The 23,283-nt window shown below is 50.8% G+C and overlaps 1 protein-coding gene across 2 annotated transcripts in view; it reads right to left on the bottom strand.

The window, feature by feature from the left end:
• The window catches only part of RYR1 (ryanodine receptor 1), a 124,152-nt gene that overhangs the window by 78,933 nt on the left and 21,936 nt on the right, over positions 1 to 23,283 (bottom strand). For both annotated transcript variants that reach the window (XM_053605582.1, XM_053605581.1), the window contains exons 17-38: positions 22,577 to 22,710; positions 21,918 to 22,159; positions 21,188 to 21,380; positions 19,986 to 20,202; positions 18,449 to 18,553; positions 18,155 to 18,258; positions 17,464 to 17,547; positions 16,439 to 16,746; positions 15,898 to 16,100; positions 15,012 to 15,186; positions 14,635 to 14,843; positions 13,053 to 13,447; positions 11,674 to 11,806; positions 10,445 to 10,605; positions 9,759 to 9,924; positions 8,012 to 8,098; positions 7,607 to 7,833; positions 5,939 to 6,551; positions 4,281 to 4,541; positions 3,802 to 4,002; positions 3,346 to 3,457; positions 1,389 to 1,535 (exon numbers count right to left, since the gene is read on the bottom strand). In XM_053605582.1, the coding sequence (XP_053461557.1) occupies positions 1,389 to 1,535; positions 3,346 to 3,457; positions 3,802 to 4,002; positions 4,281 to 4,541; positions 5,939 to 6,551; positions 7,607 to 7,833; positions 8,012 to 8,098; positions 9,759 to 9,924; positions 10,445 to 10,605; positions 11,674 to 11,806; positions 13,053 to 13,447; positions 14,635 to 14,843; positions 15,012 to 15,186; positions 15,898 to 16,100; positions 16,439 to 16,746; positions 17,464 to 17,547; positions 18,155 to 18,258; positions 18,449 to 18,553; positions 19,986 to 20,202; positions 21,188 to 21,380; positions 21,918 to 22,159; positions 22,577 to 22,710 (4,477 nt within the window). The remainder of the gene's footprint in view (positions 1 to 1,388; positions 1,536 to 3,345; positions 3,458 to 3,801; positions 4,003 to 4,280; positions 4,542 to 5,938; positions 6,552 to 7,606; positions 7,834 to 8,011; positions 8,099 to 9,758; positions 9,925 to 10,444; positions 10,606 to 11,673; positions 11,807 to 13,052; positions 13,448 to 14,634; positions 14,844 to 15,011; positions 15,187 to 15,897; positions 16,101 to 16,438; positions 16,747 to 17,463; positions 17,548 to 18,154; positions 18,259 to 18,448; positions 18,554 to 19,985; positions 20,203 to 21,187; positions 21,381 to 21,917; positions 22,160 to 22,576; positions 22,711 to 23,283) is intronic.

A 23,283-nucleotide genomic window follows, 5' to 3' on the forward strand; every position in this document is an offset into this window, starting at 1 on the left:
CAAAAAAAAAAAAAAAATACTGCCGAGTTTTCAAGAGAGACCGCAGACACATAGTAAAACTGCAAGGACTGTGGTATCCCTGCAAAATGATGCCAAAATAACTCTGTGTTTTCAATTCTCCTCTGGGACTCACCCCGCTATACCCAGCATCCTCTGTGTCTCTTTCTTTTTTTTTTTTTTTTGTAGAGACGGAGTCTTACTTTATTGCTCTCAGTAGAGTGCCGTGGCATCACACAGCTCACAGCAACCTCCAACTCTGGACTTAGGCGATTCTCTAGCCTCAGCCTCCCGAGTAGCTGGGACCACAGGCACCCGCCACAATGCCCGGCTATTTTTTTGTTGCAGTTTGGCTGGGGCTGGGTTTGAACCTGCCACCCTCGGTATATGGGGCTAGCGCCCGACCCACTAAGCCACAGGTGCCGCCCCTCTGTGTCTCTTTCTATCCCAATCTTTTCCCTCCTTCCCAGAATTTCTGGGACAGAAAAGAGAAATCTCCTGTGTCTCAGGGTTAGGAGAAACCACCATGAACTGGCACTGAATGACAATGTTGAGCCAGTGACCCTACCTGATCTGGCCTTGTCACTTTGCTGTCCTTGTCTCTCAGTTCTAAATGTACCAAGTATGTCCTTGTTTTAGGGCCTTTGCACAGACAGTTTCCTTTGTACCAATCATCCTTCCCCAGATCTTCGCAACCTCACTTCCTCACTCCGACCCCTCCATTTCTGGCCCTCGCCCTCCTCTCACTCAGCTTTATTTTCCTTCTCAGCACTCATGACCACCGGCTATTGATATACCCATATTGTATTTATTGTAATATTCTAAACTCTTTGAGGGCAGGGGCTCTAACTTTCCCCTCCTCCTATATTCCCCAGCCCTCCTAACAGTACCTGACCTAGAGTTGGTCCAATAAAAGTTTCTTGAATGCTGCAGAGTAAAACCTGCACCAATGTCAAGGATCCCATCCTCCTGAGATGTGGCTAATATATAGTTTGCATAATGATACACTGGCCCACCATTTATCATAACCACTTGTCTCATCCCTTAGAATGGCAATCATCTCACCAAGACAGAAAAAGAAAACAAAGAAAAGCCACACGGACATGGAAGCCACGATGATGCAGGGGTTGCCACCATGCCTGGGTTGGCTGTACATCTCTGCTATAGCAGGGCATATGTTCTACTGATCCAACACATACATTACAAAGACTCCACCTTTGGGCCAAACCTCAAGCATGCCTCCCCTCTCCTAGCCTCCACTCTTCCTCTCTCCTTCCTGCCTACCTTCTCTTCCTTGCATCCCCCTTCATGGCCTGTTTGGGACCCAGAGGCTTCCCAAACCTGGGCTGCTCACCCCTCTACCCTCCTCTCCTCATAGCCCAAGTCCTCACGGGGTTTGCTCTCCTCAACCGGCGGCTCCTCCTCGGGTTTCTCTTCCTTCTTCTTGACCAGCCGCACTTTCTCCAACAGGCTCATTAGGCGGCTTCCCAGGGTGGTCTCCTCCTCCGGTTCCTCCTCCTCTCCCTCCAGCTGAATTCCTGGAAGTGATCAAGAAGTAAGAAAATGTCATTCATTTGTTTGCTGATTCACCTGATTGATCATTCATTTATTCATTCATTCATGCACGCATGTATTTATGGAGTTTTTCATTTCTTTCTTTTTTTTTTTGTTTGAGATGGGATCTCACTATGTTGCCCAGACGGGCCTCAAACTCCCGACTCAAGCAATTCTCCTGCCTCAGGCTTCTGAGTAGCTGTGATTACACATATAAGAGTATGCCACCATATTTCTTTATGTTTCTCATTTATTTATCCTATGAAACATTTGCTTTAAAATCAGCTATTGCAAATGTGTTTAAAGATCTAAAGGAAACCATGTATGAAAGAAAAGTATGATGACAGTGTCTCACTCAGTAGAGAATATTAAAAATGAAGCAGATAATATGAAAAAGAACCACATAGGGGCTAGACACAATGGTGCACGCCTATAATCCTAGCACTCTGGGAAGCTGAGGCAGGTGGATCACCTAAGCTGAGGAGTTCAAGACCAGCCTGAGGAAAAGCAAGACCCAGGCTCTACTAAAAAAAATTTTGGGGAAAAAATACCTAGCTGGGCACTGTGGCAGGTGCCTGTAGTCCCAGTTACTCAGGAGGCTGAGGCAAGAGAATCACTTGAGCCTAAGACTGTGAGGTTGTTATAAGCTACAATGCCATAGCACTCTACCCAGGGTGACAGAGTGAGACTCTGTCTCAAAAAGAAAAAAATATATAGACATCTTGGAGTTGTAAAGTACAATAACCGAAATAAAAAATCACTAGTGAGGTTCAATAGCATATTTGACCTAGTAGGAGAAACAATCAGTGAACTTGAAGGTAGGATATAGATATTATCCAGTCCAAAGGATGAAAAAAATAAAAGAATGAAGAAAAATGAAAAAGCCTCAGAGACCTGTGGGATGCTCTCAATCACGGCAATGTACATAATGAAAGTCCCAAAAAGAAAGAAGAAAAAGGGGCAAAAAAATATTTCAAGAAATAATTGCCAGAAACATTCCAACTTTGATAAAAAGTGTTAGTCTACACATCCAAGAAACTCAACAAACTCCAAATAAGATAAATCCAAAGATACAACATACTCTGTTGAAAGGTAATGACAAAGAGAAAATCATGAAGGTCAGTCAGGGAAAAATGACTCATCACGTACAAGGGAATCTCAATAAGACTATCAGGTAACTTCTCACTGGAAACAGTAGAGGCATCTTTCTGTCCTTCCCCCAGATGGCCAGCCAGCCATAAATCATGCATCTATCCAGCTAGCCAACTTCCACTCCTTTTTTTCTTTATATATCCATCCTTCTATCTATTAATCCACATGCCCATCCATTTACCTGCCTATAGAAACCCATACAGATACCCATATAAACATATCCTTTGATTCATCATCAGTCTGTTCATTGATACATTCATTCAACCAATAGTTACATAGCACCTCTACATACTGTAGAGGTTTTTTTTTAAGAGACAGAGTCTCACTTCATCATCTTCGGTAGGGTACCATGGCGTCACAGCTCACAGCAACCTCCAACTCCTGGGCCTAAGCGATTCTCTTGCCTTAGCCTCCTGTGTAGCTGGGACTAAAGGCACCCACCACAATGCCTGGCTATTTTGTTTTGCTGCAGTTTGGCGGGTTTGAACCCACCACCCTCAGTATATGGGGCCGGTACCCTACTCACTGAGCCACAGGTGCCGCCCTACTGTAGAGGTTTAAGGTCAGGAATACTCAGGGAAATTTCAGGAGAGGTTTCAAGAGAAAGTCTTGGGGAAGGGCTCTCTGATCCCCTCTCCTCACCACAATGTGCCAGCAGGTCTTGATGAAAGTCAAGCAAATCCTGTCGAAGCTCTTCAGAGAGAGGACAATCTTCCTCATCTGCAGGGTCTTTGAAGTGCAACAGCATGTTGATCTAGGGGAAGGTCGAGGGTTAGAATGAGACCTTGGCACAGGAGCTCTGAGGTCAGGGATCGAAGATCCAATTGTAGGTCCCCATCTTAGGTCTGAGTCAAAGAGTGACTTAATGAAGAATATCTGATAGACTAGGGCCAAATTTGAAAGGGGTCAGGGTCTCTGAAGTGACTCAAGAGATCAGGTTTGTTCAGAGAGAGGTATGAGAGTAAAAGGTAGATATATCAACAGGATCAAGGGTCAAGTGTGGTTTCATAATTGAGACCCATCATTGACCAGAGTCAGGGGAGACAGTGAGGTTGGGATTTGGATAGTAAGACCAGCCAGAGTCAGGGGGCAGAGGACCTGCTCTTGGGGTGGGGAGCGGAACTCGCGAGTACGTCTTGCAGTCTCAGCTGCAGTCATAGTGAAGGCTTTCATGAGGAGGCCATAGCGGCTCCGCTGGTTTTCCTGGAGCTTGTCCACATAGCGCTCTGCGAAGGCTGCCAAGGACTCCACACGGTGCTGCAGCTCTTGGTCACAGAAATACTCCAGCAAATGGCACATCTGAGGAAGGACAGCCATGCAGAAGGAGGGATGAAGGTGAATCCCTCAGGACCACCTTGAAACTTTTCTTTGCTTTCTCTCCTCTCACCATGGCCCATGTCCAGCCCCTGCCATCTCCTGCCTGGATCATTAACCCAACCTCTAGGTCTCATCCCACATGGAAACCAGAGAGATCACTCCAAGCCAGCATCACCCTGTACTTCATGCATTTCCATAGCTCCCCACTGCCTCAGGACAAAGTCCAGACTCTGGCTGGAAAACAGGAAGAAGCAACCCACCTGTAACTTCACAGACTCTGGCAACTTCATCTGGAGCAGCCCCTCTTCCAAGCCTTCTTCTTTTTCCCCTTCTGCTTCCTCCTCTTCCTCTTTTTCCTCATCTTCCTTCTCCTGTGCCTCTTCCTCCTCATCCTCTTCCTTCTCCTCCTCATCTTCCTCCACTTCCTCCTCCTCCTCTTCCTCTTCTTCTTCAGTGAACACTTCAGGTTCAATTAGCTTCAAGATCTGTTTTACATCCTCATCGCCAAAGACGCCCATCACCTACAGCACAAAGTCTGGGTCCTTCACTGTGGCCTGCAAGGTCTCCAAAATCAGGCCCCAGCCTGAGCTGCTTCTCCTGCACATGCCAGATTCTTTCCTGCCAGTGCAGGAATGACTCCTCCCACAAGCGGGGACGGCATCCTCTGCCTTGCTATCCACCCTCCTTAAGATCCTCTCAGATCTACACCCTGTGTCTAACCCACATGGCCCAGACTATGCCACATCTGAGAGCCTCTCTCTTCACAGTTTAATATCCTTCCTCCCAAGCCTGAGCATTTGTGACTCTAGCACAGGACACACCACACCTGGTGGAGGCCTACATAGCTCCCAGCATACTCCAGCTTTCAGTCAGCACAATGAAGACACAAACAGATGGAAGTAGAAAGGGTAAATGAGTGGGGAGAGAGAGAAAGATGGATATAAGGATGGAAAATGGGCGAATGGAGGGATGAATGGGTGGATGAATGGGTGTAGATAGGTAAAATGACAGAAGCATGAGCAAGTAAATGAGCATATGGATAAATACACAAATAAATGAGTAACTAGCAAATGGGGTGGGCTGGGGGAATGGTTGGCTTCATGGCCAGAGAAATTTGTGCATGAAAAGTTGGGTAGATGCATGTATGGATGAATGGTTAGATGGCCATCTGAATAAAAGGATACATGAAACTATTGATGGATAGAAGGATGGAGGATGATGGATGGATGGGTGTAGATGGCTACATGGGCTGTGGGTAGGTGGATGGGTGTGCATACATATGGATGGAGAGATGCATGGATGATGAAAAGATAGGTGGGAAATGGAGAAGTGGATGGATCTGTGGATGTGTGTATGGATGAATGCACAGGTAGAAAGAAGATGATTATTGGACATGTGGAAGGGAAGACAGATCAATAAATAAATGGGTAGGTGGATAAATGAATAGATGGATGGTGGATGGACTGATGTATGATGACATGGAAGGATGGATAGGCAAATAGAATAAAGTTGAGTGGATGGATACACAAATGGATGGATGGATAATGTGAGTGGATGGAAGGACAGGAAGACGGATGGACTTGTTGATGGAAGGACAAGGACATATAGGAATGAATGGATGATGGATGGTTGAGAAATGGGTGGAGAGTGAAAACATTGATGGATGGAAGAATGCTGGTTAGCTGGGTGGGATAAATGGGAAGAAGGAAGAAGAAATGAATAAAAACACGAATAGATGATGGATGCATGGATGGAAGGAAAGGTGAATGAAGAATGGGTAGACAGAAGGATAAACTGAAAGGTGAATGGATGTGTGGAGGAGAGATGAATGGGTAGCTGCATCCACAGATGAAGGATGCCTTTGGATCATGTAGAATGTGGAAAAGTGGGACAGAGGGAAGCTGGAGGAAGCCATTACCAGCAGGGTGGACACGAGCTTGAGAACAGGCACAAACTGGAACTCCACAGAGCCCCCGACTGGGTCGCGGGCGTGCTGCCCACCGTCCCGCACGGCCTCCCCTAGCATTCTCAGCGCCTTGTCCCTCAGGGCCTCCAGGGGGATGGCGGGGCTGAGGCGGACCGGGGCTTCTGCCACCCCAGCAGCCTGCGGGGCGGCCACGAAGCAGGGGGGTGAGAAATGGTGTGGGGGCCTCAGCGAGGTGGTGATTCCAACGCCAGGCAGGCCGTGGTGGCAGGGACCATTTTCCGTGCTTCGTCGGGATGGGAAGAGCGTGATGGTGCGGGTCTCCTCTGTGAGGGGCACGATGTATTCCGAGAGCATGGAGTGGCGGCTGCGGCAAGCACTTTCCAGGTGAATGCTGATGAGGAGGTCATAGTAGCCAGCGCGCAGCGGGCCCGGCAGGTGCGTGTCCTCCAGGGCGTGCAGCAGCTGCGCCTGGTCCACGTGGCTGCACAGAGCATGAGCCACGCGGTTGTTGCCCAGGGCGCACACCGCGCAGTAGAGGCGGAGGGTGTGGGAGTGGAAGCGCTGCAGCTGCAGGCGCTCCGACAGCTCCAGGACGTCCATACACCTGGGGGACAGAGACACAGACCACAGGGAGGCAGAGATGCTAAGGTGAGTGCTGGTGGCTCCAGCAAGGAATCCCAGTGTCCCATTAGGTCAGGGCTCTGTTGAGCTGGGTGACTACCATCTCTGCAATAGCTCTGAAAGTCAATCCCTAATGGCTCTGGGGCCCCTGGGATGGTCTGGGACTCTGGGGGTACCTGAGAGTCTACAGAGAACCTCTGGTGACCCTGGGAAGTGTCTGGGACCCTGAGATTTGGTCTGAATAACCTGGGTATGTTTGAACACCGGGAGAATGTAAACACCAGCAGGGCAGGTGGTTTCTGCCTATTTTGTTTGCTATCTCCCAGCACCTAAAACAGGAGCTCAGTAAAATATTTGTTGAATGAATACATTTTAAAAAATGGATGTGTCTGACGTCCTGGGGATGGGCCTGAGTCCTTGGATGTGTCTGAGCACCCAGAGTTACACGTAGGCATAGCTAAAATGTCACTTGACAACAACTTGGTGTCTCCCACCTAGAATTCTGGTGAACAGAGGAGGAGCAGAGAGGTATTGTCAAATCAGTGAATAAAGGAAAGAACAGGGCATGTCAGGAGTCTGGGGTCCTTGGCCATGTTCAGAATTCTTAGGAGTATTCCTGCCATCTATGAGAACAATTCTGTACCCCTGGGTGCATCTGAGTTCCCGGAGTGGGCTGGAGTTCTCCCTGGGTATGCCCGGGAGGCCTTAGGGTGTATCCAAGCCTCTTTTTAAGTAATGCTCGGGGTCCTCCGGGGTGTTGACTCGGCTCCTCAATGTGGTTCTGAGCTCCCTGAGATGGATTTGGGGTCCCTAAGGTGTTGTTTGGGGATGCTGAGCTGCGGCTGAAACCCCCTGAGGTAGTCTGTGTCCACTGAGGTAGGTAGGTCTGGGCTTGTCTGAGCTGTCCCCTGAGGTAGGCCTGGGGCTTCCTGGGGTGTTGTCTGAAGTCCCAGAGTTGTGGCAAGGGAGGCACTGAGTCAGATCCAGACCCCAAAGGGCTCACAGCACCCCTGCCCCCACAGCTGGGCTGGTCCTGACCGGTTCTCCTCGGGGATGTGCAGCGCCATCATGGTCAGAGGCTCCTGGCACTGGACGGCCCAGCCGAGCCGCTCGCCAGCACGCCGTGTCTCCACCTGCAGGAAGCGGTTGGGCATGCGGCTCCAGGACACAGGCATCAGCATCTGCATCTCCAGCCTCGGTGGGCACTGTGGGGCTGAGTTCTTGCGTTCACTCAAGAACATGGCAGCTGACAATGGCATGATGTTCTGGGGGAACAAAGGCATGCCTGAGTCAGGATTCCCAGACCTTCCTGGCAGCCCACTCCTCCACTTCCAGGAAGACCTCCAGGATTGCCCCTTCCCTTAAGCTGCTCCCCCAGCCTGACCTCCCAACTCCTCCTGCCTCAGCCTGTCCCCATTAGTGCCTCCGTTACTACATTCTTACCTTCTGCTTCCCCAGTTCAAACTGGATGACATTTTGGTTAGTAGGCAAGACAAAGACAGCAGGAAATAGCTTTGTGTTGGGTTCCACCTGGTAGGGGAGATGGGGGCAAGGTGAGGAAGAGGATGGGCTGGATGTATTGTTGACTCGGGACCTCGAACTCTGGAGCCAATCTGCAGATCCATACTTGGGTAATAGAGGCTAATAGTGGCTCTTGAGGTCACCCTTGGCTAGTCCAGCCAGTCCAGCCTCTTCCAACTCTCCCAGGGCAACCTGCCATCTGGGTCTTTGTGCACATCATGCCCCCACCAGGAATGCCTTTCCTATTTCTCTCCCAAACATACTCATTCTTCAAAACCCAGAGAGTGTCCTCAGATCACCTGCCTTCCCTCTGGTCTTCCTTGTGGAACACCACCCCCACTACCCCCACCCAGCAGCCAGCCTCTGCTACCCCAGACACCATCTCTGAAGCAGTCTTGCCCAAACCAAACCTGAATCTAATTGCACCTCTGGACCCAACTCTCAATTTACAGGAAATACAGGGGACAGAGGAAAATGTTAAAATAACACCGCAGGAAGCCATCAGCCAGACTCAGACTGTGCCAGCACTCTCCAGGTGTTAATGTCCACATGAACCCCTGGGAGCTGGTTAAAATGTATATTCTGATTCAGCAGGTATGGGAGAGGGCCTAAGATGCTGCCTTCATTTGTTTTAGGTTTTTTTTAATTTTTATTTATTTATATATTTTTTGAGACAGAGTCTCACTCTGTTGCCCTTGATAGAGTGCCATGGATGGCATCAGCCTAGCTCACGGGAACCTCAAACTCGTGGGCTCAGGCGATCCTCCTGCCTCAGCCTCCTGAGTAGCTGGGACTACAGGCACCCGCCACAATGCTCGGATAGTTTTTCTGTTTTTAGCAGAGATGGAGTCTTGCTCTTGCTCAGTTTGGTCTCAAACTCCTGTGCTCAAGCAATCCACCCACCTCAGCCTCCCAGAGTGCTAGTATTACAGGCGTGAGCCACCACACTTGGCAATTCTTGTCTTTTAAAGATATATAGAGAAGATACAAAAACCATTTCATATCTGTAGTTTCCTTCAAAATCACCTGGTGGACGTGGAAGGGAAGTAAACATAAAGGTAAAACAAGACTAGCTGTGGGGTGGGTGGCAGTTGCTGCTGCCTCATAGGGGCTTGGCACTTCCTTATGCTATTCCATTCTTGCATATTTTTTAAATTCTCCATTTAAAATAAAGTTTTACAAAGCCCATCTTAGGTGGATGGATGGATAAATATGTGATAAAGCCAATGCAGTAAAATATCAATGGTTGATTCTTGATGCTGGCATTCGCTATATAATTCCTTCAATTTTGCTGTATGCTGGAATCTTTTCATAATAAAATATGGAAGAAATTAAGATCACCTTAGGATCCTGGCCTGTTCTAGAGAATTCCCTGGTTAGTGAAAAAGTGGTAACTAGCACAAGAGAAATAGGGACCCGGAAATAGGGACCCACAAGAGAAAATAGGGACCTCTCTGCAAGGTCAAGGCTGAGTTCTGTCTCCTCCATTCTGGGCCCTAGTTTAATGGGAGTCTCAACCGGGCAGTCTCCCAGAGACCTCCTGAGGACAGACCAGGAGCTTGTTTGGTTCTATCTCTCTGGAGTCTGGCCTCAGGGGAAGTCTGGACAGTTGTCCTGGGATGGCGGGACATGAGAATGTTATTGCTAAGTTGCTGAAGGCTGAGCTTACCTGGAAAAAGGTGTTGCTCTCTTTGCCATTAGCTGTAAAGGTCATCAAGCCAGTGGCCAGGTCCACCAGGCAACCAATGACAAGGTCTGAGTGGCTGATCCGGCCTTGCTGTCCAGGGCTCACAAAGTCCCCGCCCCATACCATGTAGCAGTTGCTGCACTTGAGGCTGGAGGAGACAGAAGTGCTCCCTGTGTGGATCCTCAGCCTAGGAGCTCTGGCCCCTGGACACTCCCTCCTCTGAGCTCCCAAGATACCACGATGACCTCAGAGTTCCAACCCTAAATGCTCAGCCTCTGAGGACCTGGGCGCTGAAACCCTCACCCTGACCCTAATTCTTAGAGGCTGACAGAGGGTCCTAGGAGGAAAAGGGGGGATAAGAGGAGAGAGGAGGTAACGTGGAAGGAAGCAAGATGAAACAGGAAGAGAAAGAAAACAAGCAGAAAATGGAAAAGAAGAAATGGAGAAAGAGGAGAAGGAAAGTGCCGGAACAGGAACAAGTGGAGGAGGATGAACAGGAAGTGAGGAGAAAAGGAGAAAGTGCCCAGCAGTTCAGAGCTTCCCCTCACTCCAGAAGGTCCCAGGTTCCATAGGCCCGTCAGCCACAGAGGTGGTGTCAAGAGCTTCTGCCCCCCCTTTCCCCTAATTGCCACCCCTGCCAACAGGACCCACCTGCCCCACCCTGGTACCTGCTGTGGACATTGCCATGTTCGTCCCCCATGGTCACCGTCACTGCCCGGACCTTGCTGAGGTCGAAGTTCATGTCATGCTGATGGTAGTCAGGGGTGACCCAGCCCACCCACACACAGCTGGGCTCCTGACCAGCAAAGACCCTCACGGAGTAATAGTACTGCAGACACAAAGGGGGAACCCCATGGTCAGTCGGGAAGACCGGGGTTCCCTGGGATTCTACATTGGTTTCCCTGGACTGTCAGGATCCTCTGGGAGTTTAACAAGAAGTTGCTGGATTTGACACCCCTTCACTGGGCCTCTGTCTCTCTGTTTCTGTATCTGCTGATAAATTTCTAGATTCAGGAATCCTTTGGGAATATTTTGTGCTACCCCCTCATTTGTGTTCCTCCCCAGATTAGAGCAAAGTAACAAATAAATAATAGCTCACAGACAGCACTGACTGTTCTAAGGTCATCCTCACAACCACCATATCAAGTTGGTCCATTTTTTCTATTTCACTGATGGAAAAACCATAATGTCTCTATGGAAGGGAAGGCAACTAATAGGGACATGACTGGCCAAGGTGGCACCTTGGTGGCCCTTCAGCCTAACTACGAGGCATCTCCAAAAATATTTTGGATCTGGGGAATGCCAAGACTACATTGGGATAACTATGAATTTTTTTTTTTTTTTTTTTTTTTGTAGAGACAGAGTCTTACTTTATGGCCCTCGGTAGAGTGCCGTGGCCTCACACAGCTCACAGCAACCTCCAACTCCTGGGCTTAAGCGATTCTCTTGCCTCAGCCTCCCGAGTAGCTGGGACTACAGGCGCCCACCACAACGCCCGGCTATTTTTTGGTTGCAGTTTGGCCGGGGCTGGGTTTGAACCCACCACCCTCAGCATATGGGGCCGGCGCCTTACTGACTGAGCCACAGGCGCCGCCCATAACTATGAATTTTTGTCCTCAGGAATATATTAGAGTAATTATTAAATTTGGGCTATTGTGTTTATGTGGGTGAGCCCCAATGTTGGGGTCCCTGGATTCCGGGATCCTTGGGGTTATGCCCAGGTGCCTGATGGCTTTACTACCGTTTGTAAGCCACTACATAGCTGTCTGAATTTAGGACCTCAGACGAGCAAAGTGTGTGTTGTATTTTATGAGTCTCTGGTGTATACTGGGATATCCCCAATGGGAAGCTCTAAATTGGGAAGTTTAGGAGTTCCCACGCTGGGGGAGGGTCACACCGTGGTAGTGTTAAGGATGATCTCTGGGTCATCGCGATTGTCAGCAGGCACCACATCTCGAGGGAGGCGGGGCAGAGCAGGAGTAGCTGGTGGTTGGGTCATCATGGCGACCTTCTTGGCTTTGAATAAGAACCTGGTGGTGGGTGGAGAGGCGCCATGAGAACCAGCTCTCAAGCCCACCCCAGCCCTTCCCCACAACATTCCTGCCCCACATCAGACTGACTGCACCACTTCTAAGGCCCCAGGCTTTGCCTCTAGAGGCCTGGATGGGACTTCCTGCCCACCCGAGTCTGACCTGTTCTGGAGCTGCCACCCCCTATTCTTGCAGACATTGGGCTACTCAAGTTCAAAGGTGCCTTGTGGGCATATGGAGGTCCCTTTGGGGGCATACAGTGGCATTTCTCATATGCATTTCTCATAAGAGTGCTAAACACACTTGGGAAGGGACAAGTCTTCATCATGTGGCATGATCTAATGAGCTGCAAGACATGTGGAACCCCAGGGACCGCCCCAGTTGCAGCATTCCCTCCCAAACCGCAAAAACCAGTGATGCTCTATCATTTGTAAACATCCCCCAACGGGCACCAGGCTCCATCCTATTGAAAACCACAACCGGCTTGGTGCCTGTAGCTCAGTGGCTAGGGCATCAGCCACATACATCTGAGCTGGTGGGTTCGAATCCAGCCCGGGCCTGCCAAACAACAATGACAACTACAACCAAAAAATCACTGGGCATTGTGGCATGTGCCTGTAGTCCCAGCTGCTTGGGAGACTGAGGCAAGAGAATCACTTAACCCCAGTCGCTTAAGCCCAAACGTCATAGCACTCTACCCAGTGTGACATAGGGAGACTCGGTCTCAAAAAAAAAATAAAAAAAGAAAGAAAGAAAGAAAAGAAAACCACAACCACGGTAGAGGAAAAACAGACCAAGTTAATTCAATACCTCTGAGAGTCTCCCTCAAAGTTAGTTTTTGGGGGCTACATTTGAGACAGAAAGGACCCCACTGTAGAAGGCTGTGTTCACTGGGATACCCTGGAGTTACGTGAGCTCTCCCCAGGTGCTGAGGGCTCCATTAGTGTCCGTGGATAATGATGTCTTTGGGGTGAAGCCCTTTGGGGCCCACCTGATACTCAAGGATAGTAGGGTTCTCCAGACATATAGAAGGGAACCACAATTTTACCTGCTCAGAGAAATTAGAGCATCTCAGGAAAATAATGGGGTTCACTTAAGATATGATAGCATCCCTAAGAATTCTAACTCCATTTAGCTTTGTAGGGCCTCTTTGGGGTACAACATGAGGTTCTTGGTATTGAGGTTGCTAACTGGGGGTGTAAAGACAGAGACTCCAAACCCCACTCCGGCCCCAGCCTTGACTCACCCTCTCTTCTTGTTCTTCTCCGTGGTGGCATCCTTCTCATTCTCTACCCGGGCAGGCTGGGACTCTGCCCCAGCCTGGGGGGTGCCCCCGGGTACCCCCTCCTTGGCAGTTCCCTCCTTGCCGCCCTCAGCCTCGCCCCAGCCCCCAGCTGAGCGACGGAGGTTTTCATAGTCAGGGTCAGGTTCTGCTGCCCGGGCTTCATCCTCAGCGGGTGGCTGCAGGCCAGGGGATGCCAGGGGGGTGGCCCCTGCAGTGCAGCGGAAATGCTGGTGGAACTGGACCGGCAGACTCAACCGCAGAAAGATCATCTCCACTAGACTATTCTGGGAGCCCCAGGTGCGGTGAGTCAGGCGCAAGCAGGGAGGTGTGTCCACAGTTCCATCCATGCGGGCCACCTGGGGGACAAAGTACACTGAGCCGGGCAAGTAGGCTAGGCCAGATCACTGGTCTAAACCCGATACACGTGGAGCCACCATTAGGCCTTAAAGTGCCTGTGTGAGAGTTAGTCAAAGCTGTACCCTCCTCTGGGCAGCTGAAGCTCTTGGCATACACAGCATGGCCATTGGGTGCTTTTAGCCTTCTGTCCACCTTCATCTGGGGCTGTGTACAGTGGCAGCTCCAATTATGTGCTGGAATTACCTGGAGGAACTTCCAAAACCTACCTACATCCAGCCGGCCAGCCATTCCATAGACATTTACTGAGCACTTACCGTGTGCCAGGCATGGAGCTGGGTGCAGGGAACACATTTGGTGAACAGAACAAAAACTGTGCCCTCCTGTTCTCTCAGGGAGATTTCTGGGGAAGAGCAGCTCAGTAGGAGCAGAGTTTTGTAAAGGCTCCCCCGCTGAACTTTTGTTAATTTCACTGTGTGGAAATACAACACTCAGAGAAATGTGCACGCATCATAAATGCACAAATCCCAGATGGAGCAAAGCAACATGACCAAGGACCCTAAACCCACCGTGATGGCCTCTTTTAGTCACTACCTTCTCAAAGATAGCGAGGGGATCTGATGAAGCAAATCCATCAACCCGGCCAAAGCAAGGGGCCAGAGCTGCTGGAAGTACAGATGCCCGTCATGTGCACTTCAGAGATGAACTTCCAAAAGTCTTCTAGTGACTCCATAAACAGCAGAAGAGGTCCCCTTTGATGTCACTCCTCAAGCTGACCCTTCCAAGGACCAGTTGCTGAGATGCCCCTGTGTACTCCTCACCGGCTAATGAATTTGCTTCCAAACCCGTGTGTATGACAGTCCCTGTTCCCAGACCCTGTAGGGTTTTTCCTCTCTCCTCTCTCTCCCTCTGTCTTATAAATCCTGTTTTTGCCTTTGTTCTTTGACAACAGTCTACTGACCGGTCTTATCTCCTGTCATCTGTATGCAAAGTAACTAACCATGTCTCTGAGTTATTCGTTCCCAGTAACCACCACCAGTTTTGCCTGTTCTCGAACTTCCCATGAATGGGATCTCACAACACGTGCTCTTTTGCGTCTGCTTTCTTCCATCTGACATTAGGTTTAAGATTTGTCCACACGGTTGTGTGCATTTCATTCTCACTGCTATATAGCGGGGCCAGTCCTTACCTCATAGTGCGGGTGTTCAAGGGGCACAGCCTCAAATTGAGGAAGGCTCTTGCTGAACCAGGTAGTGACTGGACGCTGCATGTTGATAGCAAATGGCTCAAAGCCCTCCTGAAGGCCACAGATGGCAAAGAACCGCAGGGAGCTCACATCCTGGCCCAGGTTCAGGTGACCCACCTGGCCAGGTCCCAAGCTGCAGACAGGCAGGAAACCTGGTGGGAGGGGATGGATGGGCAGGGGTAAGGGTAGGCAGGCAGGGCAGGGGCAGCTGGGAGAGGAGATGCTGTGGAAGGGATGGGAGAGCTAGAGGCAGATAGGTAGTGCAGGGTCAGGTGAGAGGAGGAAAGCCAAAAAGGGGATGTGCAGGGGTCTCAGCTCACCGTCCCCAATCTCAATGTCCCGGAAGGCTGTTTCAGAGCCTGAGTCGGACATGAGGACCTCGCCATTGAGAGTGAAGATAATGGTGTTCTCTGTGAGATCGATCATGCAGCCGACAACATCACCTGACTGCCAGGGGCGCCCAAATGGCTCACTGCCCAAGTGCCAGCGCTGGCCCTGTGGGGATACCAGAGAAGAAAAGGTAAAGAGAAATGGAGAGGCAAGGAAGCAGGAAGAGAGAGACACAGGAAGACACACATGTGAAGCATCAGGTTCAGGCCATGTGGGACAGAAGAGGGAACATCCCATAGTCCCATTTGCATCCATGATCTCTGGAACTTCCCTCCCCACTAATCTCTGTGTCTCATCCCCTTTGCCTGGGTTCTCTGCTGTTGCCATGGCTGAGATTAAGCAGACCAACAAAGTGGCAGTGGGGGGCTGGGGATAGCAGCAAGTAGAGGGATGGAAAGGAAACATGAACCTATCGATGTCCCTTATACAGGCCCATATGTTCCCAGAATAGATGCATAGATAATGAGATGGATGGTGAGAATCTGGGTATATGGCTGGATAGAAGAATTAATGGAAAGTTGAAAGTCTACATGGGTTGATGAAGGGAAGGAAGAAAGTGTAGGTAGGTGAAAAGATAGACAAATGGCTACATGGATGGATGGTTGATTTGATGGATGAATGGTTGGATGGATGGACGGTTGGTTAGCTGAATAGTTGGATAGAAGGATGGATGAGTGGTTGGAGGGATAAAGGGATGGATAGATACCTTAGTAGATGCAGGAGGAGTCAGAATGAGGCACAGAGGCAGAGCTAGAGTGTATGAACTGTGGGAGAGACCACAGCACCTGACAGAGTGGAGCCCAGGGAGGTACTCACACGGTGCCCATTGAAGACATAAGCCAGCTCATCAGCTCCCAGCTCAACATCAGGCCTCAGTTCAGGTCTTGCCCAGCCCACTCGCATCTCACCTGTGGTGACTGCCTCAAACTCAAAGTACCAGCGGCCACTCTGCACTGCATAGGATTTCTCTGCCCGGAAGATGCGCACGCGGTCCCAACGAGAGTGGCTCTCCACCTGACCTACAAACAAGACCAGGCAGAGTCAGAGAGGCTGGACAAGAAGTGGAGCCAAGACATCAAGAAGTTGGAGGTCAGGGATCCGAGTCAGGGGTCAGGGTTGGCGTTCACTGAGCCCCGGTCTAGCAGTTCAGTGTTGTAGCCACAGCCTAGACAGGGATTGAGTCAGGTCAAAGCCAATGGTCAGATCAGGTTCAGAGTTGGGGTTGGGGTGAGGGTCAGAATTCAGAGGTGGGATCAGTGTGCTTAATGTTATAAATGTAGCCCATTTGGGGTCTGAGTCAGGTTAGCCATTAGGGGCTAGGGTGGGAGTCAAGGTCAGGGGCTGAGTCAGCACTCACTAGGCTCCTGGTCTGGTGGCTCAATGTTGTAGCCATAACCCAGCAGGGTGCGCACGGCCTGGCAGAGGCTGTCCCGGTTGCTGCGCTTGGTGGCCTCATCCAGCAGGCGATAGGGTACGAGCCGAGGGTTCCGGCGTGCAGGGATGTCCTGCACGGCACTGTAGCTCCAGCCCTGGCCCACTCGGTCTCGTGCCCACACATTGTGACCATTTTCTGCCAGACGATCGACCAGTGTGGTCTGTGCTGGTGTCAGCCTCACGTGGCTCAGGTCCAGTGGAGCAGGCTTATACCCATTGCTCATCATATAGCTGTGGGTATGGCAGGGCCCAACAGGAAGCAGCTCTCACCTCCACTTCTGGGCTCTGTGCTGTGAGATCCCTGACTTCTGATCCTCGACCCCAGAATCCTAGGTTCCTTAGCCCTGAGCTTTGGAATTTCTGATCTTTGATCTCTAATATCACAGTTCTATGACTTCCCAGAATAAGCTTTGAGACCCTGTAATCCTGACTTGGGCTTTGACTTCACTGACCTCTGGAACTCCGTGATTTATCTTGATTTTGAGAGCCCTGACTCTATCCTTGGAACTCAGTGACCCCTCACCACTAACCTTGAGGCTTCTTACTTCCGACCTCACTCCCAACTTCCTGTCACCCCCAACTCCTGGCCTCTGAACTCAGGATGTGTGATCACTCACCTCTAGTTTTAAGATCCCTTATTTAAAACCCCAGCAACCTCTAGATTCTCCCCCTTTAACACTGATCTCGTGATCCTAATGTAGAGGTGTAGCGTCCGCTTTCTCGTCTCTCTGGATCCTGGACTCACACCCACTCTCTCCTTGGAACTCCTAACTCCTCAATCAATCCTGGACACTCACCTCCAACCCCACAGCCCTGACTCCTGACCCTACCTGACCTTCATCTTAACCCATCATTCCTTTGTCTCTGACCTCAGCCTCCACACAAGACCCATCGACCTCCCCAACCCTGTAGTCTACCCCCAATACAACCTGGACCAGCCACACTCACGTCTTGGGGAGTTTTGTCTTCTTCAGGTTGTCCTCCGCCTTCTCGTCTGCCATGCCCACGTGGCAGCCCAGTGCCAGCAGAGTCCTGGGCAGCAGGGGGAGCAAGGGCAACAGGTCATACACCTCTGAGCTCCCTCCCCCAGACCTCCTCCCCTCAGCCCCTGGGTCTCTAGCTCTCTCTGTATCTCTTGCTATCTGGGGGCGCTGTCCCCATCTCTTTTTTTTTTTTTTTTTTGTAGAGACAGAGTCTCACTGTACCGCCCTCGGTAGAGTGCCGTGGCGTCACACGGCTCACAGCAACCTCTTAACTCTTGGGCTTACGCGATTCTCTTGCCTCAGCCTCCCGAGCAGCTGGGACTACAGGCGCCCGCCACAACGCCCGGCTATTTTTTGGTTGCAGTTTGGCCGGGGCTGGGTTTGAACCCGCCACCCTCGGCATATGGGGCTGGCGCCCTACTCACTGAGCCACAGGCGCCGCCCGCTGTCCCCATCTCTTGACTGCAGACTTTCTGACTTCTGTACCATGCTAACCGTCTCTTTGTGCCCCAGTCTTTCCTTCTTGCCCTCAGGCAGTTTCTGTCTCACAATGCCTGTCCCTCACCCCATCTTTTTCTTGCTGTCTGTCTCTCTCACTTCTCTCCTCACCATCCTCCCCAACAGCAGGGCCATGGCCCCTGCTCCCCTGAACTCACTTGAGCGTCTCCCCTGACATCTGCAGGTTGTAATTCCTCTCGGGCTCTGGTAGGCTGTGGAAGTTCACAAGACAGGGGTGCAGCCTCTTGTTGTCATCCCGAACCTGGAAAATCCCTGGGGTCAACTCTTTGTGTTCCCCTTCCCTTCACCTCCAAGCCCTAGTTCTGCCATCAGCAGCCCAAGGACCCCTGGTGGCCTGAAGTCCCTCCCCCCAACTGGCTCCTCCCCACCAGTGAGCTGTTGTCCCACTGCAAGTCTAGCCTGCCACCCTCATGCTGCAGGCACCCCCTCACCGGGCCATAGGTCCAGCCTTGCTCAATGCGAGTCAGTGCCCAGAGCTCATGAATGTTCTCTGCCAGTTTTTCCCGAATGCGTTCCAGATGGGGAGGCAGGACAATCTGGGGACAGAGGGACATACATGAGGTCCCTGAGATCTCTCCACCCACCTCCACCATGATCCCTTTGCCCAAGAACATGTGTGAGCCCTGAACAGGCTCCTCCAGGACCAGTTTCCTGCCATCCCCCGGCCTTGCTTCCCATATTTCACTTGGCTCCAGGTTGATGACAGAAGACTCTCTGAAGGGGGAGAATTAAGGAACGATCTGGGATGGCTCTGCCTCCCCGAGGGGCTGGGAGCTCTATAAGGGCATGACCCAGGCCTGCCTCAGTCTCCACCAAGTCCTCAGCCCTTGCCAGCCTAAAGTCAGCCCAGTCCCAGAGGACAGGCTCAGGCCATGCTTGCTGAAAGAGTGGAGGGGTCTTCTGCCTTCTCTGAATAACAAGAATCATGACAACACTTAACTCACAATACCCACCTCAGAAGGATTCCAAGAAATCATTATGTAAACTACTAAACGCTATATAACCTATATAAATGCCTGGCACACAGTAGGTGCCTAGCAAATATTGGTGCTCTACAGCAGGATAGATAATGATGATTTGAACTAGGGGGACCATGGAAGGAGAAAAAGGGTTGAGATGTCCAGGAGACTGAATGGACAGCCCAGGAGGTGGACAGATTGGGGGATGGGGGGGGCATCCAGGGCTCTGGCCTCAGGACCTATGAGATGACATCCCTCCTACTAACAGCCACTAACTGTACTGAGTGCTTACTATTTACTCAGGACTGTGTCAAGCATTTCAAATATACACGTTCTAATTCAGCTAGTCATCCCAATGATGCTATGAGGCAGGTTAAATTCTTATTCTATTTTCCTCACAGATAAGGAAACTGAGGCAAGGGGAAACAAACCCATGGCCCGAGATCACATGACTGAAAACCAAATCCTCGCTGTCAGGCTTTTAAACACAACGTACAGTCCCTCTTGTGGGGACAGGCTTAAAGAGAATTCAAGTTGGGATACGGGTGTGAGGGACCATGTACAAAAGAAATACTCAACGAACTGCAGTGAGTAGGACCACAGGCTTCAGAATCACACCACACAGGTTCACGCCTGCTGTGTGACTTGCACAGACTTGCTTAATCTCTCTGGGCCTCGCTTTCCTTAACTGTAAATTGGGCACAATAACAATCCTTTCTTTCTTTTTTTTTTGTGGTTTTTGGCTGGGGCTGGGTTTGAACCTGCCACCTCCGGCATATGGGACTGGTGCCCTACTCCTTGAGTCACAGGCGCCACCCTAACAATCCTTTCTTTATGGGGTAGTGGCGAGGGCTCCTTGAAACCCAGATTGTACCATAACAGAATCCCTCACCTTTTCTGTTTCTCCATCTGTTACACAACAATGTCCTCAATTTCCACCTAGCTCCCCACTTCTCTGACTCCTAAGAGAGCCTGCCTCACCAGAAAACCCTTGCAGGGCTGGTGGTACCTGGACGGTGTCCACAGGGCAGGGCACAAAGTCAGTGTGTGAGAGGCAACGACTAGGACCCACGAGGTGTGGACCCCGGGGCCCCTCCCGTCGATACTCCTTGATGGGTTCAAGATGGAGCCTCTCTCGAGGGAGCACAGCCTCATGGCATGGGGCATAGCCAGGTGGGGGAAGGAACTTGAATTCACCATGGCGGCCACCAAGAAGGAACCGCACCCTGGGAGAGAAGAGCAGAGGTCATGGAGGGATTACGGGGGAGGTTCTTTGGTCGGGGGGGGGGGCATGGGAAAAATCCTGAGTGCAATGGAAATTTCTGGGGAGACCTGAGGTCACTAGGCAGTCATAGAGTCATGGAGGTCAATTAGGAGCCAGAAAGAAAGTCTAGAAGGAATATCATAAGGGAATGTCATTACGGCACCAGCCACATACACCCAGGCTGGCAGGTGCAAACCCAGCCTGGGCCAGCTAAACAACAATGACAGCTGCAACAAAAAATAACCAGGCGTTATGGCAGGCACCTGGAGTTCCAGCTACTTGGGAGCCTGAGGCAAGAGAATCGCTTAAGCCCAGGAGTTGGAGGTTGCTGAGAGCTGTGATGCCACGGTACTCTACACAGGGCAATAACTTGAGACTCTGTCTCAAAAAAGAAAAAAAAAAAAGAAAGATCTAAAAGGAAAGTGTGAGATCAAGGGAGAGGTAAGAATGGGAGAGTCTGAAGTTATTACAGGAGAGTTCAGATTACCACAAGGTCATGGAAAGACCCACAGAACATTTGGGGGTATTGGAAGGACTTGGGAGACCATGAGGAAGGTCATTTAGGAGTCACTGAGAGTCGTGTAATTATGAGATAAACATAATTGCCACTGAATGGACCTTCAGAGACTGGGAAACAACTGAGTCACTGAGAAGTCTTTGAAATTCTGGGGTTATTGAGGGGTCACTGGGCAAGTATGAGCGTATTGAAAGGCCACTAAGGGATGCTAATGTCATTGAGAAGTTATTAGAAGACTATGGCGTCATTGGGAGAGTTTGAGGTCATGTGGAAGTCCCAGGACCTTCATGTAGGGGTTCTGGCCACCAGCCAGTCTTGATGGTAGGCTGCTGTGTTCTGGCCTTATAGCAGGGCATGGAGTAATTGGAGAAGCTATTTTGGGTCATTCCCAGATCTGGGGATTAGAAATGGGGCAGAGGGAAGTCCTCACTTGACACCAGCAGAGAAGCTGACGACAGGGAAGAAGAGCCCGTCGAGGTTGAAGGCTTCAAAGACGCCCTGCACAGGACAGCCATTAATGCGGAAGGAGATAGATGGCACACTGAGGTCGAGGCAGCAGCTGACCACATCCTCAGGGGCCAGGAGGTGCTGCCCTGGGGAAGTCACTGGGCGTGCCACGTGTCCTGCAGCAGGATCATCAGGGAAGGGTCAAAGGTCAGAGGCCCCATGGAGCCAATGACATCAAAAGACAGACATTGGAGAATCCTGTGGAGACTGTCCTAGAAACCCTAAGGGCATGTGCTCCCATGGACTTTCCTGTAGCTCTGAAATGAGGAGCAGAGGTCAGGGTTACCCTCAGGTTAGGATCTTGAGTGCTGTGAGGTCAGACATTAAAGTCCTCCTAGAGTTAAGATTCTGGAACTTTTGGGGTCAAAAGTCAATGATCAGAGGTCATAATAATGTGGGAAGTCCTCTGGGAACCCTAGGTTCAAAGGTCATATGTCCTCTGGAGTCAGAGTTCTGGAGATTATAAGGAAACAGATCACGGCTGGGGTCTGGAAGCTCTAAGGTTTAGCGTCTTGGGAAATGAGGAATAAAAGGCCACATTTGACCTCTTTCAGGGAATTAGGATCCCAAAACCCCTAAGGTGTATGGTCAGAGTCTTAGAAACTCTGTGGTTAATGATCAGGTGTGAGGGTCCCCGGGTAGGGTCCAGGTACCTGTCCAGAGATGCAGCCCATCAAAGCCATAGGAATAGAGGTCATCGCCGACCCCGTTGCCGCCCCAGCCCTCGCCGCCCCCAGGGTAGGGGCTGTAGCCTTCGGTGAGGGCCCAGCCCACGCGCAGGTGGGTGGCCTGAGCTGTCAGAAATGGAACCACTTCATCCACCATCACCTCAAAGTACCATTTGTTGTACTGGGTAGAGCCCTCTGCTCGGCCCACAAAGATGTTGGGGCGGATGCTGCAGGAGAGATGAGACAGGAGAGGGGGATGAGGAAGAGATGCAAAGAAAGCCGGGTTGGGGGCAAGGGATAGACAGAGAGAGAGTCAAAGACAGATGGAGAAGAGAAAGGTGGAGGAGAGATAGGGAGAAAGGGATGGAAGACAGACACAGAAATAGGAAAAGACAAAAGAGAAAGCACAGAAAGAGAGAGGGGGAGAGAGAGTTCGGTGGGGTGGGGTGGGAGAGAAACAGACAAAGGCAGAGATGGAACCAGGGAGAGAGAATAAGAGGAGTGGGGAGCACAGGTGAGCCGGGTCACGGTGGACATCTGTGGGGACTGGGCTTAATCCTGGGTGGAAGATGGGGGAAGGGACACCCAGCTAGGGATCAGGGGGAGGACTGAGAGGTTTTCAGGCCAGAGATTAGGAGCCAGACCTGGTGACATAGTTTATGAGGTTTGTCTGCAGCAGAAGCTCACGGCCAGGGAGCAAGTTCTCAGTGATGAGATCTTGGTTGGAGCGAACAGCCACACCATTGCACACACAGAGGGAGCATAGCACGTCCAGAACCTGGAGGTCAAGGTCAGAGGTCAAGGGTTGTGCAGGCACCAATAGGGGTGGGTCTAAGAAGGATCAGGGAGGGAAGACAGAAGGAAAAAATGGTGCATAGGGCAAGATATGGAGACTTTCACTGAGAGGAGGGGGTGAAAGTGGAAGGTCAGGGATCAAAGAGGAAGGTCTGGTGAGAGGCTGGGGGTAGAGTGCTAAGGCCCCAGTAATGTAAGAAAGGAGATAATGGAGTAGTGAGGTAAGAGGTGAGAGGCAGAATGAAAAGGCTAGTGAGAGACACAAGAATCCAGATGAGATTTCAGATCAGCATGGGTTGCAAACTTGTGTCTTCAGAGGCCAGGTAGATAGAGTAAATGTGTGAAGTGGTTAGAAATAGTGCGATAGGGCCAGGCATGGTGGCTCACGCCTGTAATCCTAGCACTCTAGAAGGCTGAGGTGGGTGGATCACCTGAGCTCAGGAATTCGAGACCAGCCTGAGCCAGAGCAAGACTCTGTCTCTACTAAAAATAGAAAATGTAGCCGGGACTTGTAGCAGGTTCCTGTAGTCCCAGCTACTTGGAGGCTGAGACAAGA

This window comes from Nycticebus coucang, chromosome 10, assembly GCF_027406575.1.
Source record: "Nycticebus coucang isolate mNycCou1 chromosome 10, mNycCou1.pri, whole genome shotgun sequence".
In the NCBI taxonomy this organism is placed as follows: Eukaryota; Metazoa; Chordata; class Mammalia; order Primates; family Lorisidae; genus Nycticebus; species Nycticebus coucang.